At 44.4% G+C, this 18,496-nt stretch overlaps 3 protein-coding genes across 12 annotated transcripts in view; 2 read left to right on the forward strand and 1 right to left on the reverse strand.

Moving 5' to 3' along the window:
* LOC6610169 overlaps positions 1 to 2,602 on the forward strand; it is a 28,005-nt gene extending 25,403 nt beyond the window's left edge. For 2 of the 5 annotated variants that reach the window (XM_032719567.1, XM_032719568.1), the window contains exon 15: positions 28 to 2,602. In XM_032719567.1, the coding sequence (XP_032575458.1) occupies positions 28 to 1,162 (1,135 nt within the window). In that variant the 3' untranslated portion in view covers positions 1,163 to 2,602. The remainder of the gene's footprint in view (positions 1 to 27) is intronic. The other 3 variants (XM_032719571.1, XM_032719573.1, XM_032719572.1) reach the window with 2 other exon arrangements.
* Positions 2,603 to 2,701: 99 nt separating this feature from the next.
* LOC6610170 (phosphatidylinositol 4-kinase beta) lies at positions 2,702 to 17,265 on the reverse strand. 4 transcript variants are annotated; one of them, XM_032719574.1, is made up of 13 exons: positions 17,142 to 17,265; positions 16,380 to 16,908; positions 10,361 to 11,735; positions 8,488 to 8,599; positions 7,843 to 8,104; positions 7,595 to 7,783; positions 5,013 to 7,496; positions 4,830 to 4,948; positions 4,637 to 4,774; positions 4,299 to 4,573; positions 4,146 to 4,234; positions 3,922 to 4,086; positions 2,702 to 3,862 (listed from the first exon to the last, which is right to left on the reverse strand). In XM_032719574.1, exons 3-13 carry the CDS (start codon positions 11,443 to 11,445, stop codon positions 3,675 to 3,677), a joined length of 5,106 nt encoding a protein of 1,701 aa, XP_032575465.1. In that variant the 5' UTR covers positions 11,446 to 11,735; positions 16,380 to 16,908; positions 17,142 to 17,265; the 3' UTR covers positions 2,702 to 3,674. The 4 variants fall into 4 exon arrangements, with proteins under 4 accessions (XP_032575465.1, XP_032575466.1, XP_002034778.2 ...); XM_032719575.1 differs by lacking the exon at positions 16,380 to 16,908; XM_002034742.2 differs by having other exon boundaries at positions 16,380 to 17,265.
* Positions 10,271 to 15,207, forward strand: LOC6610171. Of its 3 annotated transcripts, none has more exons than XM_032719578.1 (3): positions 10,271 to 10,292; positions 14,553 to 14,801; positions 14,849 to 15,005. In XM_032719578.1, exons 2-3 carry the CDS (start codon positions 14,572 to 14,574, stop codon positions 15,003 to 15,005), a joined length of 387 nt encoding a protein of 128 aa, XP_032575469.1. In that variant the 5' UTR covers positions 10,271 to 10,292; positions 14,553 to 14,571. The 3 variants fall into 3 exon arrangements, with proteins under 3 accessions (XP_032575469.1, XP_032575468.1, XP_032575471.1); XM_032719580.1 differs by lacking the exon at positions 10,271 to 10,292 and adding an exon at positions 15,106 to 15,207 and having other exon boundaries at positions 14,143 to 14,796; positions 14,849 to 15,042; XM_032719577.1 differs by lacking the exon at positions 10,271 to 10,292 and having other exon boundaries at positions 14,103 to 14,801.
* Positions 17,266 to 18,496: the final 1,231 nt, after the last annotated feature.

Below are 18,496 nucleotides of genomic sequence, written 5' to 3' on the forward strand. Positions count from 1 at the left end.
CACACCTAATAAGTATTTATAATATAGCTGCCGCGAATCCCAAAACCTGGCCGAGCTGCCCCTCTCTGCTCACCTGCTGGCACCTGTGCAACGAATCTGCCGCTATCCCCTGCACCTAAACGAGATTATTAAGTCGGCATTGGAGAAGGGAGCCAAGGAAGGGAACGATACAGACGGTGCGAAGTCAGCTGGCAAGACAACTGACTATGAGCAACTTGATGTAAATGAACTAGACATACCCGACTCTCAAGATACTGTCAATTTGGCGCTGGAAGCGATGCGCGGCATCACAGAAGCAGTCAATGAGGGCAAGCGCCACAGCGAGACGATTGCAAGGCATCAAGCCAGCTTCCAAAACTTTAAGGGACCGCCGCTGCACTTGCATAGTGCTCGCTTCTTCCTGCAAGTTGATGCCACGCGGCAGAAACAGAATCTGTGGAACAGCAGCTACACTCTGTTCCTTTTTGATAACCAGCTCGTTTACTGCAAGCGAGATATTATTAAGCGGAGCCACTTCATCTACAAAGGACGCATATTTCTCGATCGGTGTCGCGTGGTAAACGTGAGGGATGGAAAAATGTTTGGGCACACCATTAAGAACTCCCTACGCATCTATAGCGAGTCTCGAGACAAGTGGTACGATTTTAGCTTCCGTTCGGCGAACCGCAAGCATCGCTTCCTAAGCACTCTCGCCCTTGAGCGCCAGTTCGGTGGTAAAGCTCTATACGTATCAGAGATGACTGGATTCGAGTATAACTACGAGGAGCGGCCGGGCGATTACTCAGACCAATCAGATTACGATGCACAAGATTTTGAATTAGCAACTGGGGTCACCAGTGGTGAGAGCTCACTGCCGGAGTCGCCGGCCAAATCTACGTCTCGCCTGTGTGAGACACTGCCAAAAAAATCGCAGTCCAGAGACGGAATATCCAGCGCTGAAAACTCTCAAATAGTCTCTACCACATCGACAGGTTCGCTAGGAAGGCGGCATTTTGGCAATTGGTTCCGCAAGCCAAAGAGCGCAAACTGCACTCCAAGTCAATCACCGACGCATAAGCCGAGCTTCGACGCAGACGCTACGCTCACGGAAGCCCGGGTTGCTGCGGTGGAACTGGCTGAAGCCGCGGCCGCGCTCGTGCCAACGGACAGCTCCTCTGCTTAAATACTAGGGACAGCTTTGTATCGAATCGCAATACAAATACAAACAGCATAAAGCCAACATAAATTCGTGCTAGATTACACGATATAAAATATTTGTTACATTAATATTAAATTGTCTTAAATTATAGTAACATGTAGTTGACCAGTGTTACAGTTCGTAGATGTTTCGTTAGTTACCCTTGGGTTTTTGTTCAATATAAATCATTGTGTTTCTATTTGATCGTGTATGTTCTTGAATTGGAGTCATATTTTTTGCAATTCATATTGCGATAATAAGAATTTTAGATGTACAATAAAAATACAAATATTGTATACTTCTGGCATTTCAATGCAGTTTTATATAAAAATGTCGCCGACTGCTAGTCTAAAATCCTGTCCATACTTGTAATTTTAGGTTACGTGATAATTCGATAATAAATACCCGAAAATTAATTTAGTTTTCTGTTCACACGTTCGTAGGTTCCAATCTGAAGAGCAGGTATTTAAAAACGTCTGGAAAATTTTGCTACTTAATATGTCAAATTTTAACATGATTAACAAAGACAATGTATCTTTGTTTTGATCGTGCATTAAAACAGGATAGTACCAATGTTCTTTGTTACTTATTTGTTGGGCTAATCCACTATGATACGTCTTCACAGTTAAAGATGCAAAACTTAACTACAACTAAACGACACAAATTAATAAATCTATTAATAAACAAACTAGGTTATTGCATATGAAACGTATTTGTTCTATACAAAAATTGGTTGATAGTCAATTTGAAATCCTGAGAATTAGCAATTGTTAACTTTACAATACAAGACAAGCAAAAAATGCATCCGAACAATTGAGCGAATTTAATTTTTTCTAAGAGAATCACGAATGTATCTTGGTAGTATTTTAGTATTTGGCCAATCTGTTGGCAAGAATTATTTTATTGTCTAATAAGGTGATTGAAAAATTTAAAAAGCAATTTACTATTTAATAGACTTTGCAAAACAAAACGCATTGGTGTTTGCTAAATATTTCTTTTTTAAATGTATAGGAAATCAAATTAACAGAACAAAATTCTACACAATACACCTGGAATACAACCAAACTAACCAACTATGTAAATAGCTCAAGAATCTTTGTATTTCCAAAAAAAGACCAAATAGTTGGCTTGGATTTATCGCATGGTTTAACTTGGGCTTATTTACGTTTTGAGCACTTTTAAACCGAAACCAGTTTGTTAAGTTTTAAACAGGCAAACTTCATAATAAAACTATATAAAAACATAAAACACTAAAACGTTTCATCAAAACATATGCCAGCAAAGAAAGCAGATGACAAATTTGTATGTAGAGAATACACTCGTAAGCTTAATCGGATGAGAGAACACATAACGAATCATATAAACATAGCAACTACAAATATACCCCATATGCCAAATAAATATATATATATTTATCCATGTTAATAATGTCTTTTTCATTTTGTTTGAAATATGCAGTTTCTCTTGGCGGTAATGCTTTTATTTTTAAATTATTTACCATGAACCCAACGAAACACCATTAAATATGTTCTTTGTATATTAATACGCTCATTTATTTTAGTGACATTATTTAATAATTTGTAGAAATATTAATTTACAATCTTAAATACTTGTAGCTAATTTTTGCGTGAAAGTTAACTTAAATGTACATACAAGTATTTACTTTGAATAGTGCTGCTCACTTTAATAGGCTTGAAATTGTGCACTTTCAGTGCCTAGCTATTTGTTTTAGTACCCTTTCCAATGGTTTTATTTTATATCTTTCTCGCAATAGCTTCGAAGTATATTAAGTTATTTTATTATAGTTTTATAGTTATAATTGGGATTTATTTTTTTACTTAGTTAAATATGCAAATACAAACACAGCGGACAGCGACTCAAACATTTTAATTATTTCTCTATATTCTCGTTAAAGATATCTAAATTTTGTATTTAATAGATTTTCTTAAAGATTATATTGCTGTATTAAAATTCTATGCTGCAGCAGTATTAAGCATATACCCTTATACTTATGACTATATATTGGAATTAGATGCTTACATAAATATACATATAGTTATGAATTACAAAAGTTTAGGTGTAGAAAGGGATGAATAGATAAACAAGTTATCGAAACGTAAGGCTGATTAGTAGAAATGTGCATATATGTACAGGTAAATTATGAATTTCAAAATGGAATAGCGCGTGTTCACGCGATCTCTCACAGGCAAACTAAAATTACACTCGGCATTTACACTTTTCTCTTAAAAGCTAGACAACATACACCTTACGCTAATTCAACAATGAAAACGCATACAACGAACGATTTAAACTACAATAACAGATTAAGGTTTGGTACAATTTCATTCTTTTTGTTTTTTTTTTCGGTGCTAATAACATATTATATAATATACAATAATTCCTTTACAAAAGAGTCAGTCCATTATGTTGGTTACCAGCTTGGCAATTTCTATCCGCTATTATGATTACCCATTTAGATCTTCATAAAAAACCGTTCTCACAATATGCCATTAGTATAGTATTGATAACCGTCGTACAGTTTGGTTGACAGACTTTTCAGCGAGTCCTGTACAAGCTGCTCAACCTTTCGCTCCATTTCTTGTTCGGTTAAATTCATATGAAAGCGTTTTCGGAGATTCTGCACGGTTCCAGAGCACCCATTCTTAAAGCACGGCAAATGCGCATCTGTTAAATAAAGATATTATTGCGTGAATCTTTTTTACGTTTTTTGCTGCGGAACTTACTGCTGCGCATAATTTCCACGAAGTTAATAATACGATCCATATGCTTTCGAGCAGACATCATTCCAACTAACAAGAGCTTATTAAATTCACCCCAATGCTCTGAGCCCGTGCCACCCATCACCTCAACAAATTCCGGCGTTAGCTTAAAGGGCGACTGTTCGAATCCTGCAAGCGGCAAATTGAAATGAATTTATAAGCTTTACCATGATCTGCAGAATACCTACCCAAGTTTTTAGGTGATATACTTAAAATAAATCCAAAGTCAATGTGTATAATGTGCCCATCCGAATGGAAGAGAATGTTGCCATTATGCCTAGAGTGGTTGGATAAACGTCGGTAAGAAAAATATGTTAACCAATATAACTATTTGGGACTACCTGTCCTTGACTTGCAGCAAATATGAAATTAGACAGTAAGCTGCACAGCTTTGGACGAAGTTTTTCTGCGCGCGCCGAAAACTTTCTCCGTTTGGTGAGCCGTATTCATCGATAAAATACTCTTTTAATGATTTGTTGGAGTTCTTCTTAATTTGGTGCAGGGATACAGTGTTAAGGATCGGCTCTATAAGACCACTATCATTCGAGAGGCAGACTATTTTGTACGGGCGCACCCACAGATCCACTTGCTCTTCTTGCCAAATAATTTTAAACATCTGCAAAGTATACGTTAGGTTTTAAGATACTATTTCCTCTTGTATAACCGAATTAATTAATACCTGTAAAAGTTGGGTAGCCATAAGTTCTTGGCGTAAATCATCGCCACACTTCACGATGGCTGAAAGCAGCCGCCAGTTTGATAGATGACCGTATGGCGAAGACTCGCGGATGAGCTTTTCCTTTTCGTGCCAAGGTTCCTACACAAAGCAATAATTTAACATCAAATGCAATATTAAAATTGAACATACTCACCTTTAAAGCTGCCGCCGAAGGATCCTCCGGGTCGTTACTGAAGGATTTAGTATTTTCGCAGCTCAAATTGCTGCAGTGGCGCAAGCGCACGTCGCCAATATTAAACACGACTGGTGGACCTGTTGAAAAAGTTATGTGCATAGCTTAGACACACGTTTACCACTGAATTTGATGTCCGGTTACCTTGATCTCTTGAATCGCAGGAATCCAGTGATATTTGTGAAATTGTGTCCCGCTCGCTTACTTTCCGCATGTTAAGATACTGTGCTGTTATTTCGTCCTCCTCTTGCGACCACACGTCATCTTCCTGGAACTGAAGTCCACCTAACGAATGTGCATTGCTGCAGCTGTTATGTGGACCAGCATCCCCGCAGCCGCCATCGACATCTGCTCCTTTTTTTCGGCGGCAACTTGTGCCCTGCTGACTGCTACTGCAGCTTGAAGTTCGACTGCAGCTCAGATGTTGGTGGGAGTTCATACAGGACCCATCCAGGTGCTCTTCGCTCTTGGTGTGCCGCAGTGAAGGCATCATTTTTGGAATCAGGGGAGAAGTATATATGTCAGGAATTTCAACAACTTCTACGTATATGATATAGGGGGTTTTATCCTTCGAGTTCAGTACTGCGGTCTTCTCCTCTGTAATACGAACGACATGGTGTGGAATGTCTGAGTACAGAGGAAGCCAGACTCTAGCGGGCAGGTTTTTGTTAATCAAGTTGAGGGACATCCGTAGCGCTGAAGTCTTCTCCGCTTTGGAAGGCCACGATGTGAGATTTTTACCAACGTTCATCAATGCCTTCATAAACTCTTTCTGAGGTGACGTCTTTGGAGCACCACAGCTGCATAGCGTCCTCTGCCCAAGCAGACCATTTACTTGGCCACGAACCGTCTCGAAGCAGGTGCACCCGTTATCAAATGCGTGGCCGGAAGTTAAGTCACCGAGGCACAGCTTGGCGGGCGTAGTGGGAAGTGTTTGTGTGGTATAGGGTGGCTGCTGGTACATACGGTGCGATATACTAAGTGTGTGAGGCGAACGAAAGTCGGCTAGGAGCACAGTGGCATCAGATTGCGAGCGGTGGTGGGTCTTCTTGGCAAGGGCGACTACCGACCTCGGCTCTCCAACATGCAGACCTCCAGTACCTGCAGACTTGAGGTCGTTTTGAGTCTGCTTGTGCTCCTTTTTTGAGAATATTTCCTTCATGAGCGCCAGCTTTGATTTCCGAGAACTGTTGTGTGAGTTCCCTAGCGAGTCCACTTGATAGTTATATGCCTCCAAGAGCCACAGACACTTCAGCGAGAAGTCAACCGACTTGCGACACCGAATGGTAAGATATGGATCCAGAACCTCAGCTAGCTCATCCATCTGAATGTACATAACAACCAGTTGTGGTATGTACAGATCAACCTCTTGGTCTGGAAAACTGAAGATCTTGTTGCCGATAAAGCTGAGAACTCCCGGTTCCTTCGAGTAAAAGAGGTAATGCACAGCAAAGTGTATGTTGAACACTGGCGACTCAAAGAAACGCAAAAGGCCGCTTTGGCCTTTCTCTGGCTTCTGGAGCACATCAGACACAGGTGCTTTTTCACTGATGAAATACTTAACGACTCCAGGAACAGGAAGCTTTAGTTTGTGTATCGAGTTGATTGATGAACACTTTGTCAATGCTCCTTCACTGCCTTCACTATCTCCAGGTAGACGCAAGTTGAGAGTACGTTCCTTTACTTTTAAATCGGCAGATGGATCGGAAAGCAGTTGAAGCTTCGAATTTGAATTCGCAGCTAGTGCTTCCGTAGGCGTGGCAGGAGGAGTGCTAGCCGCTGAGTTCGCTGCAGCTGCAGCCGCTGCCTTTTTGCTAGAACTAGACGTGAGCAAACTAAAGAATTCCTTCTTTTTCGAAATGTCTGTTGGTGATTTGACCAGGTCTTGTGGCACACTGCTTCCTCCATTTGGCGAACTCACTAAGCTGACTGTCCCAGAGTGATCGGGCTGCTCTTTCTGCTTAGCAGCGTTTTTCTTCTCATGGTTTTCAATAATGCTCTGGGCTGTGCGAAATATGGCGTTCTTGGTTGCGCCAAAGAAATTCTTAAACAGCACTTGGTCGTTCTTGGTGTTCTCCGTTGGTGTCGGAGTGGCAATTGGTGTTGGAGTTGACGATGGCGTGGCTGACGCCGTTGGTGCTACACTTGGCGTAGACAGGGAAGGTGCATCAGCGATGGGATCTTGGTGAGATTCTCTGTGGTTGGCATCCGGATCGATTTCATTGGAAGCTGTTCCGAGTTCAACATTGATAGCTGCCTGCGACATGTTCATAACGCGATATCGTGTTCGGGCGTCGACGCCAGCATCCACTGAGTCTTCGCTTTCGATTTGGTTTTGGGACGGTAGATTCTTCCGCTCCAGGACCTGCTGCTGCTGTCGCTTTTGTTTTCGAGACGGACGCAGGGTGCGGCAGTCCAGTTCGGTGGAAGCGGCCTGTTGGGGATAGAGGCAGAGATGGTCCGACTGCATAATGTTGTACTCCTCGTCGATGGATGTTGTATCCATAAGATCAACGCACTCCTCTTGTGCATCGGCATCCGCATCCATCTCACCCGAATCAAGCGACTCATGTGAGTGGCATATGCGATTCAGAGATATTTGGTCCGACTCTGAGCCACAGATGATGCCTGCAGGAAGGATAAGTGTAGGAATGAGTGATTTTTACATGATTATACAGAAAATCAAAAGGCACGACTGATTAAAGAAAAAGTTTCCTCGCACTAACCAGAATCATCCGATCCAAGACTGGTGAGATCCTCTCGCTTCTTGGTGCTACCAGCGCTACTACAGCTATTATTACTGCTGCTACTGCCGTTGCCCGTGCTGCTGACAATGACGCCGATCATCTCTTGCCCTTTGGCCGCAACCGACTCACTGGATTTTGGCCGCATTCGTAACGTTGGACAGGATTCCACTGTAATCGAAGCATATGTCATTAGGAGACAGATTTTCAGCAACAAATGTGGATCTTACCGACGGCACTGGACCTGCTAGCAGCTGCCAAAGAAATCGATTGCTCATGCTTCTGCACGGGATGTTGCACGTTACCCTTTACGGCTCCAATCGTGGGCGTGCACGCCGTCGACATCAGAGCCGGTGTGGGCGTGCCTGGTGGGGACAGGGCTGACGTTACACTTGCCGCTGTCGTGGCAATTTTTGAGCACATAGTCGCACCGAGAATGGACGGTGAGCAGAACGTGTTTTCGCTTTCAGCATTTGGCGATGACACTTCGACCTAAACGGGAGATAAGAGTCTTTTAGACCAGTTCATGGATAGCCTTTGTCGGAGAACACTGAAACCCTGCCTTTGTCATAGTTTAAATCGGCATGCTGTTATTGACTGGATTCGATAACTAAAAACACACACAAATATTTAGCACTAGTGTATGTATGTGCAAATTGAATAACAATGGCAGCAACGCAATGATAAAAATATAAATAAACAGCTTGTCGCACACAGGCACACGCTTAGATAGACACTCAGAAACTTTCCAGGTTTTACAGCTCTAAATGCAGGTGTGGGTTTCAAATATTCGTGTGTGCACTCGTGGCCAACAAGGCTAACGGAGTGAAGGCTGGGTCTTGGGCCTGGGAATCATCTTTGGGTACACTACTAACCTCCGGAATGCGTTGCAAGGCACTGTCGAGGCTGCGATTGCGGTGGTGCTGGGTGTGATTGATGTGATTATTGGTCACCTGCGAGACAGGCGGAAGAAGTATGCCCATGGATCTGAAAGAAAGAGCGAATATTCGGATTATGATGTGAAAAAATCAATGCATCTGTTGCGGTAATACAGTATGCAAAAAACACTCATTATAAACTCACTCAGTCGCGGTTATGATAAGTGACTTATCACTTCGCTGTGAGCAGCGATTTGTCTGGACGATAAAAGCCAGCCAGAGATATCTTTTAAATTAAATTAGCTGCATTCTCATGCCAGGAAAGTACGTACGACCCAGAACAACGCGCGTGGAACATAAAGAAGCCCAAAAACACTGGGAAATTAATATATATATGTAGGGGGTGGGAAAGAGGGCAAGAAACAGAGACTAGGCGGCCAAAAGCTTGGCGGTTGCTCGACCCACAACGACTGACTGACTAATCGAGTAACTTTCGTAGCCTTTGTTGACAGCTGGTCGCTGCTTAAGCTCGCGGGCTTGAGCCAAAGCTCGTGGCCATTCTGAGTACGGAGAGCCGAAACGATGACGTCGTCGAAAGCTCCAGATAGTCAAAAGTGTGCAGAACGAGGGTGGATCCGATAATCACTATCTCACGTATGTCAGGTATTTTCCAGGAGCCTTATCTCGGTACAATCAGGCGGTACTCCTATTACGCGAACACCAGATAAGCGATGCGATAAGCGCGGTACATGGCTAACCGAAAGACCCGCCTTGCCCTTACGGCACTCTTGAAGATACAGACCGCGACCTTCGGCGGGGTTTGGGGTGCGCCGTACACCCGCCATGCCGCTCTTAGCACAGGGGTTCAACAATCCCTGGCTGCGTGACGCAAAGAAACAGCAAACTGTCTATGGGTCATCCCGTATAGCAACCGAAAGGGCTTATCTGCTGCTGAAAAGCGGAACACTCCCTTTATGTGGCCATCCCGGAAATAATATTTGAATACGGGACAGCCAACGTGATCATCTGGCTGGCGTGCTACTATCATTTGCGCTGTATTATTTAGCAAACGTGTTATTTTTTTTCCCAACACCCGGCGATGGGTGCATTACAAGCATTCCGAGCCACTTAAGTTGCCTCGCTGTGTCAACTTATTAAGCATATGCATTAATTTACCGAGCTTTCGATGCCTCCAACGCCCGCAAAGGGGATTGCCTTAGAAAGTAAGAGGGTATACAAAGTATAGGTCCGTACTGCAGACAGGAGGTAACATTAAATTCGTTATGACAAATAATTGCTCATTACAGTCTTAGCTACAACATGGTATTATATTATTTTAATATTTTTCCTCCGGCTCTTTAGTTTTGTAGTTTAATAATAATAACAATAATTATGACACACTGCAGGATACTGTATTAAAAGACAACGAAATGGATCATTGGCCGGAAAAGCCCCCGAACCGCCAAATTGGCGGCAAGGGATCGAGAGCGTCCTAGGCCAAGGTGCTTCGGGGTGGGTCAGCCCTGCATCCGTGCATGTAGCCGCACAGGAGCGTTTTGCCGGCGCACGCACTTAACAAAGACAGGGTGTGGCACGTCATCTGCAAGGGAACTCGTGTACATACACACAGCGCTGCCGCAGAAAATACGAAAACGACTTCAGCGGTTAAACAGAGTTTAGAGAATGGAAACTTTGGGCATTGGGCGTGAAAAGTGATTGATATTTTTTACCAAATTACTCCAATGCGAGCTGCTATAGTTCAATTAAAGGCTGATAAAATACTGTTCCTAAATGCAAGCAAGGTAATAAATATCAGTCCGAGAATACTACAAACACTACGACAGTAAGGAAGACACAAAGCAGAACTCACCTAAAATCCAAGCTTAGGTTTCTTTGGTGCGTGGAAATACGTTTCGGCGGATTCGCGCTTCCGGGAACTGCAGCTGGCGCTAAACTGAGATTTGGTCGGCCGTGCACGGAGGGCATAGAGTGATTAAACACGCGGCTCAGGCTGAGGCGAGGCTTAGAGTAGCGCGAGTGCTTGGGCGTGCTGGCCGCCGAGCTAGCTCCCGGAAGGCACTTTATCGTGGGCATCTGGCCGCCAATTGGCAGCGTGACGGGGGCGGCCATTAGAAACGCGGGTAAAGTACTTCCGTTTCCATTGCCAAGGTCTGATCCTAGCGACGACAGCGTGGTGGTGGACGCCGAGTGCGGCTCGCAGGCTATGGAGAGCGACGACTGGCTGTTGGGGCTACTCATCAGTCCGGTTGCGGACGATGTGTTGCTTTGACTCACGCTGGGACTTGGATGGCTTACTGAGACGGACACGGAGTCACAGGTGCTCTCCGCCACAGTTGGACTGTGCACCACGGTGCTGTTGCTGTGCTCGCTGGAGCTACTGGTGCTGGTGCAGGCGGCAGTCGAGTGCTCGGATATGTCCTCGTCATCCGTCGCTTGTGGCGGTGGACAAGCCCATGTTTCAGCCACCTCCACATTGGCATTGTCGCCAACCGAAGTGCATGGGGTGACGGATTCGACGGCTTTTCCGTTCATGTTCAAGTCTGATAGCGCCTCGGTAACGGACAATCGGACCGTTGTGGGCAGGCAGTGATCCACCATATCGACTCCGGTAGCCATGGTCGCCACTGTTGAGGGCGGACCGGCCTTGCTCACTGGCCTTTCCTCTGCAACAACCACGACGGGAGAAAGGAGCTTGTTGTTGGTATCTATTTCGCGTATGTGGCGCAGGTGCTGGTAGCTATTGTTTTGCGCCACAGGCTTTTTCTTAGCCACGCCGCCGCCCACGCTGGCTATACTGATGCCCACGCCAACAACTCCTCCGACAGGATTTGGCTTTGCCTCCACCGGACCAGTGCCATTCGCCGCTCCCATTGGAGAACTGCAGGATGGATTGCTATTTTTTTTTCCTTTAAATGCAGATATTACGGAGTTCATTTTGATTTTAATGCGGATAGTCTTGTAGGCAGATAAAGTTTGGCTTCTAATAGTTATTGAGTGTGCTTAAATGGCGATGTAAGCATTTCTTTCTGGAACAACCTCGGAATTGCTTGTTAGTTCCATCGCTCAACTATGCGTTTTCGAGTGAAATGTTTTGCTCTGGGGCATGGGGTCTTTCTCATCTAATTGCCCTGTCGTCTCCGCTCATTGGCGCGGAATATATGGCTCTCATATCAGATCGTCCTTTTTGTAGTAGCAGCTACAGTCGCTTTTCACCCATCGACCCACTAGAAAGATAAAGAAAATTGGTGTCAATTAGTAATTTTCGATCAATTTAATACCCCTTCCCATTCGGTGTTTCACGTTTAGCCAAACGTTATGTAATTTTATGATACTGTAAATTATGCGTAGTCTTTTACCAGCACACATCTTCGTTTTCTCAAACTTGTTCTATATTAACTTAATTAAAATACATACATAAATACATACACATACAATTGATATTTTAGAGTGTCAAATGTTGAATAATATAAAAATATATTAATGATCAAATCAAATATGTATCGGAATCAAAGATGCAAAGATGGGGCACTGCCTTTAACCGCCTTGACCCATTTAAATATGGTGTCACGAACAAACAGCCGGCAGTTTTTTTTTTGTGATATATCAACGATTAATACCATATTCTTTTGTTTCCCAGTGGCAAATGGAAATTGAGCTATTGCTCCAAGATATCCTGCCCTACCCTTCTCTTCTGCCCTCCCGGCTTAGGTGCCTTATCTTGGTCGGCCACATCGCCCAGCATCCTAGCTCGTATGCACGTTCGTTCATTGAGAAATTAAAATTTTATGACTTTGTGACCTGACCCCAATTATGTACTAGCCATCTGCACTGAGCTATTCGCACCTCCGTCAACTGGTGCTGCAGTGAATTGTTTGCCTCATGAAGTTACTCGCAGGTGAGTTACATGGGACAAGTGATCAGAAAACACTATTCTAATCAGTAACTATATGAGATCAGCACTGAAACAACTATTACACCAAATTGTTCTGGCTCGCTTTCGGCCATGAAGAGGTCCAACGACTTGGAGCAGCGATTCGACCCGAGCATTCCGACTGGGATCTTTGAATTCAAGCTTGTCTGGCCGTGTTTTGCTCTCGGAAACAAGTTTAATTCGTCGAGATATTGAGAGCATTAAATTGGTTTAGTGAAACAGCCCGCAAGATGAAAGCTCACAGCGAAGCCATGCTGTTTAGCGAGTATTGTTTAAGTAATGTGCTCGGGCTCCCCGAGCAGTTCTACGGCCTTTCCGTTCACTGACTCCGATTCCGGCTGCAGCTGCAGCTGCACACCAAACCCAAGCAACTGCGAGTCCAGCAAACCACTGGATTCAGTTTCTTGCACACAGCTGTGCTGCTCCAGCGATTTGGCAGCTTAGCAATGTGCGCTGTGATTTTTTTTTTTTTTGTTGACTAACTCAAAGTGCACGATGCACTAAAACTGAGAGCTGTCTTGGAGCTAAGAGTCAATGGAAGACCTTTAGAAGCTAACCACGGTACTGATACGTTAATTAACTGCATAATAAACCTTTTGTTGCTGCACCTGCAGTTAAGTCGCGAATCTTTCAAGTGGTTGTTCGCTTAGTCGCATTCTCAGCATATTTCTGCTGACAGGCAGGCTGCATCATCAATTGTTGCGTATTCGTAAAAATTGAACAGTGCACCACATCGATTCTTAACATGCAGTTTCTGTTTAACTTATTCGTCAGGTTTCTTTCGCTGTTTTCGATAATAGCTTAGTTAAACGCAAAAAAACTTCCCTATCTCTAATTCATCGATTCGCCTTTCGCCACTTTCAGCAACGCACTCATTCACAGCAACCATTAAGTTGGTTGATCGACGTCCAAACAAATCAAATATACACATATGTCACACTTAAAACTCATTTGGAACTCAGTCGCAGCTTTGCCACCAGCAACAGACGCTTCAACGATTGCACTCGGTTGCAACAGCGAATCTAGAGTTTCACATTCCGCTGGTGTGCGGTTAATAAACCGCAAACTGTTCGAGACAACGCAGTTAGGCGCAGATACTTTTGCTGCTGTGCAAAGCAGACTCCCTAAGAGAAATACATGCAACGTGTCAGATTGTGTGAACGCTGCTATCAAGGTCAGCCCAATCAGACACGCTCGCAAGTATCTGGTTGAATAACTCTTTTGAGATACTCGAAACACGATCAAAGTGCCATGCAGAACCAAACCGGGCAATAAATCGATACGAGTGCGTCTTGGTCAAGAAATCACAATTAAATAATTGATTTAAAGCCCTCGCAGCACAATGGGCTGCCGTCACTGTTGAAAAATCCGAAAGTTGGATTGACTCGTTGCGTACATGTACACATGTATTATGAGAGCCATTTTCACACAACATAAATTTCCCGCTGCACTTCGGAGGGGACAGCTAATCAGCCGCGGTGCACGAGGAAAAGTCTAATGGCCGTTTTTCATCTTCATCCAAGGGAAAGTTGGGTTACACAACGAGTGCATGGCTTGGGGCGAAAAGCAGGGCTGACGCCGCCCATTACCCGGTTCCACTCTATTCCACATCAATTCCTAGCGAAGATAATATTTCTTTATTATATTCACCAATTAAAAATTGAAAGTTATACAAACTAAAACATCCCACAAAAACCATTAGGAAAGTTCCCCCTTCAGCGAAAGTTATTGATGGATGTGTATAACTCCGCCATGACCTATAGTCCTAGAATACTTTAATCGAATCAAAAACAAAATCCGTTCGATCAGGCATAAAAGATCATCAAAAAAGATCAACAGCAAACCGAGGAATGACAACAGTTGCGTCTCTGATCTAGAGTATGCCCAAGTATTGAAGAATTTGTAGGCGTGATGACAATAATTGGATCTTGGGGGAGCATTCCCATGAAAAACTATTTATGGACAGACTGATAAGTTTAATCGCACGGCTTTCGCTTGTCAATCGTCTTCTCAGTTGACGAGATAAATAGGCAGTGAAATCGAAGCAGCCTTATAGCTCCTTACATCGATTATGAAAATTCTATTTGTTTTTCTATTTTTTTTTTTTTAGTACTGGACGGTTATATTAAATGACCGTTTCTTCAGCTCATCCAAATTATCCTGGTGCCAAAATGATCCGCGCCGCCATGGTCGTGGACGACCCTGATATGGTGGCTCCGCTGCCATACCTTAACTTCCTTCGCTTCCTGAAGCGGAACTTCTATCCCAGGACTGATTTGCGCCGCTTACTTCAGGTGGGGCTCATCCGTTGGATCGCACTTAGCGATGCTAAGAAGAGGTTATTTGAGCCAGAAGTAAGGTATTATCCACACCATTCCGTAGGCTTATACTTATCCCCTTTCCCAGCGAATCTTGGCCCGTGTGGCTCGCACGAACAGGAATAAACGTCGCCGCCGATTACTTCGTCGTTCTCGGCGTGGCCAGAAAGGACGTGGTGCAGTGCGACGCCCCATCTACGACAACCGTCCTAACCCGCGAAGCGTCAGATCCAAGTAGAGAGTGAGCATTGCATTGCGAAAACAAAACTATTCCATTCTTAGGTGGCTATCAATGAAAGTGTGCGTAACATATTCAGCTCTTTTTACACTGTCCTTTGTTTTCAGGCGGTAAGCAAGGCAAGATGAAGGCAAACACTGCAGATAAATGTATTTTTTGGATCAATTTATTAAAAATAAATATATATGCTAATAAAACTGATTTGCCCCATCAAGAGAAAATGGGGATCAAATGGGTTTATCTTACATCGCAGGCTATGATTGGAATCTGGATGCCGGAAAATGTGCCATCGGCGATACAATTCGACCAGTCGGCTTTGTGTGCCAATAAATAATTTATAATTTTTAGCTTCCGTTTGCTACGCAAACAAAGCAGCCACGAAAGCAAGTTGAGAAACAAAAATATTAACTTCAACCACAACTAGTTTTCAGTTTGGCCTGCGCTGACGAACCTGACTTCGCGATTTTGGCATGATTAGTGATCGGAAACCAATCCAAACTCGTTGCCTTTTGCTTTAAAAATTCCCGTTTCGGATGTTTCCACTCGCGCCCCCCGCTCACCAGTTACTTAACTATTTGGCAAGCGTCTAGCGACTCAACAGGCGGCAGTTGCTGCTCTTATGTCAAAGTTATCGGCACTCAAAAGAGTAATTACAGTTTAATTACTATCTCCCGTTTCTCTCTCGTTTCAACAGTCGGTCCGGTCTGCATTGGAGCTATTCCCGGAGAAAGACTCTCCAGCGTCTTTCCACCTGGGCGAGAAGTAACTTAGGTGTGCGATTCGGAAAGCCCCGAATCGAAGTCAAGCCTTGCTAAGCCTGGCTTAGGGAGGGCATTACAGGGCAGGAGATCGGGCTCCCCTTTGTGCTTCGCTCTTCATTTCCGTGTGTCTTCCATGTGTGGTAGACACTGTTCTGCGAGGGGTTCAACGACTCATCGCCGTTCGAGACCTCCGTAGCCCCATGTTAAGCGCAGATTAGTTTCGAAATCGATGGGTGCACTTGAGTGCGCTTCATTGCCGAACTAGGCGAAAGTCTTCGCAGAAAGTCAATAATCCGACCAAAAAGTAGCAGAGATCAAAACACTCCTGTTCGAAAGGCGAAATGCATTTCGCAGCAGGGAAGCTAAAGATAAACCAAGACATTTAAATGAAAGGTCAGGTTTCCGTGTTCCCCCTCCCGAGCATTCTTTTACCCGCTCTTCCCCGATTGCACTGGTAATCCCCGATGTGCAACAAGACTGTGCCTGGGAGCACCAGAAACTAAAAACAATCAACAAGGGCGGGCTCGCATCCGGACATGAACGTGGTGCTGATAGCTGCCTTATCATAACAGACTAGGCACACCATTTCATTTCATTGATTCCAGAGAAGAAATACTCACAGTATGGATATGAAATCCGGCCGGAGCGATGTAATTTGCGGGGTATTGAAGACTATGCCAACTAACGCGAATAGGCAGAGCATTCCACTTTCACTTGTGGCTTTCGCGTCGGAACCCTATGCCGATTATTATCACCGTGGAAATGAGCAGGCGCCGCAGCGACACCTTATTGTTGCACACTTGCTCCGCCGAACTCTCGATTCGCCTGGCGTTCGCTTTAAATGTTGTTTTCCAGGTACGCGGTACACGGTACCAGTTTTGCCCAGCAATAAACAATTGAATTTTTAAGTTGCACAAGCACTAACACCACACCAACACAGGCACGGTTACAACTACAGCGGGCACCACTACCAGCGCGTACGCGACTTGCAAAATCTCGTTTCGCTTGTGTGCGTGTGTTTGCGAGCAACGCTGGCGTTGTGTGCGTGCGAAAATTCACTCGACGAGAAATCACAATTCGACGACACTTGTTTCAATATTCCACCAGCATTCTGCGTGCTTCCTAGCCAGTATCGGGTCGATCTCAAATCTTAAATATAAACAAGTTGTACATTGACGTTAAGGGGCGAGAGGAGAGGGCTGCTCTGCTCGCTGCGACCGAGGGCCGAGACACAAACACACACGCAGGCAGGGCGACGTCAGACACACACACACACACGCGCGAAGGAACAAAAAGAGACGCGCCCATAGTGTGTATACATCGTCGATACACAAGGGTGCACGAATAAGGCGGCGCGTACTCCTTTGTCCTGTGTTTACTACCTTATTATGCACAGCTGCAGCACTGCAAAATGATCTGTAATCCGCTTCTGCTTCCTTTGTATTCCACTACAAAAACAAATTACGCGACGACCGGACGTCTACACGTCCAAACCAATCGACTTTTTTTTTCGAATGACGCGTTGCTCGGCGAGTTTGTGGGAACTCAACGGAGACGCGAGTAATCGCTAGCGCGTTTTTCTGCTGGGCTCTGCGGCCACACTATGCAACGACCTTTTCGGCTCAATAATTATACCCGTTACTCGTTGAGTGAATCGGTATTCCCGTTACCCGTAGCGTAAGCGGTTATACTAACCGATTCGAGACTTTGAATGACTGACCGAAACAAATAGGTTTTCGATTAGGTTCACCTAATCGGTGACGAGTGAGTCTTCCTGCCGAAAATATCTCATTTGTAGCGCTTGCATTCCATGTTGACGGTGTGAAACCTACCACCCAATTCTGCTCTGGTTTCGTTGCATCTGGTGAGGGCATGAATTAAATAATTTGTTTTTAAGTGACGCTTAGAAGCATTCCTCGGTAAATTGCGCAATTGTCTGAGCGTCCCAAATTAGAAAATGCATGATAAGCTGCCTTCAGACATAGTAATTTAATAGCACACATGCCCACATGTTGAGATCTCAAGGCGTAGATTAAATTTTCCGACCGGCCGCAGCCTGGTTCTGCGTGAGTTCAACAATCTCTAAATTGGTCGTTGCAATGTAAATTGTGCTGCAGACCACTGTGATCGGTCCCTTTCCCCTGGCGCAAGCCACATTTTTTGATTGACTTGAATTGGCTCTTCTCGGATATGATCGTCCGCTCAAAATGCTTGACTGCGATGTGGACGGACAGCTTGCGTTTGGTTTTCCATCTCATTTCACTTGAGCCCACCATTTCTGTTGGGATTTATCAATTTATCTTGCAATAATTGTACTGCAAGACGACTTTTTGTGTTACACCCAAATGGTTTTGTATCTGTGGATAACGGTTATCTCTATTGAAATAAAAATTCTGGGACACTAAACTAGGACGATCAGTCCTAGTCCTAGTCCATGCGGGTTTTGAGAAACATATTCCTCCTGGAAATGGCCCTTAACAAGTACTTAGAAAAATTTCGGGACACATGTTCGGGAATAACATTTGAGCCTATTCTGAGCACCCCTCAACTGCAGAATGAGTGAGGAGAAGTTCTGCTCATGAGGCATCTGGCATGTGGCTTCTACCACTGGGTTAATCGACAGCGACTAAGAGAGTGCGAACTGGTCCAGGGGGAATCGGAATAAAACCATATGCGCCCTCAAAGTATTTTTGGAACACACGAACCCAACGAAATGGGAGGATTTATTGCTTCGGTT

Source organism: Drosophila sechellia, chromosome 3L (genome assembly GCF_004382195.2).
Source record: "Drosophila sechellia strain sech25 chromosome 3L, ASM438219v1, whole genome shotgun sequence".
Taxonomy (NCBI): domain Eukaryota; kingdom Metazoa; phylum Arthropoda; class Insecta; order Diptera; family Drosophilidae; genus Drosophila; species Drosophila sechellia.

Bases quoted from the DNA above. Each gene is read 5' to 3' on its own strand.
- LOC6610170 (XM_032719575.1), bottom strand. From the start codon at position 11,445: ATGAACTCCGTAATATCTGCATTTAAAGGAAAAAAAAATAGCAATCCA. The intron at 4,574-4,636 runs GTATTAATTAAT...TATACTTTGCAG, and splicing joins TGGCTACCCAACTTTTACAG to ATGTTTAAAATTATTTGGCA. The intron at 4,235-4,298 runs GTAGTCCCAAAT...CAACCACTCTAG, and splicing joins TTGCTGCAAGTCAAGGACAG to GCATAATGGCAACATTCTCT.
- LOC6610171 (XM_032719578.1), top strand. From the start codon at position 14,572: ATGACCGTTTCTTCAGCTCATCCAAATTATCCTGGTGCCAAAATGATC. The intron at 14,802-14,848 runs GTATTATCCACA...CCCCTTTCCCAG, and splicing joins TTATTTGAGCCAGAAGTAAG to CGAATCTTGGCCCGTGTGGC.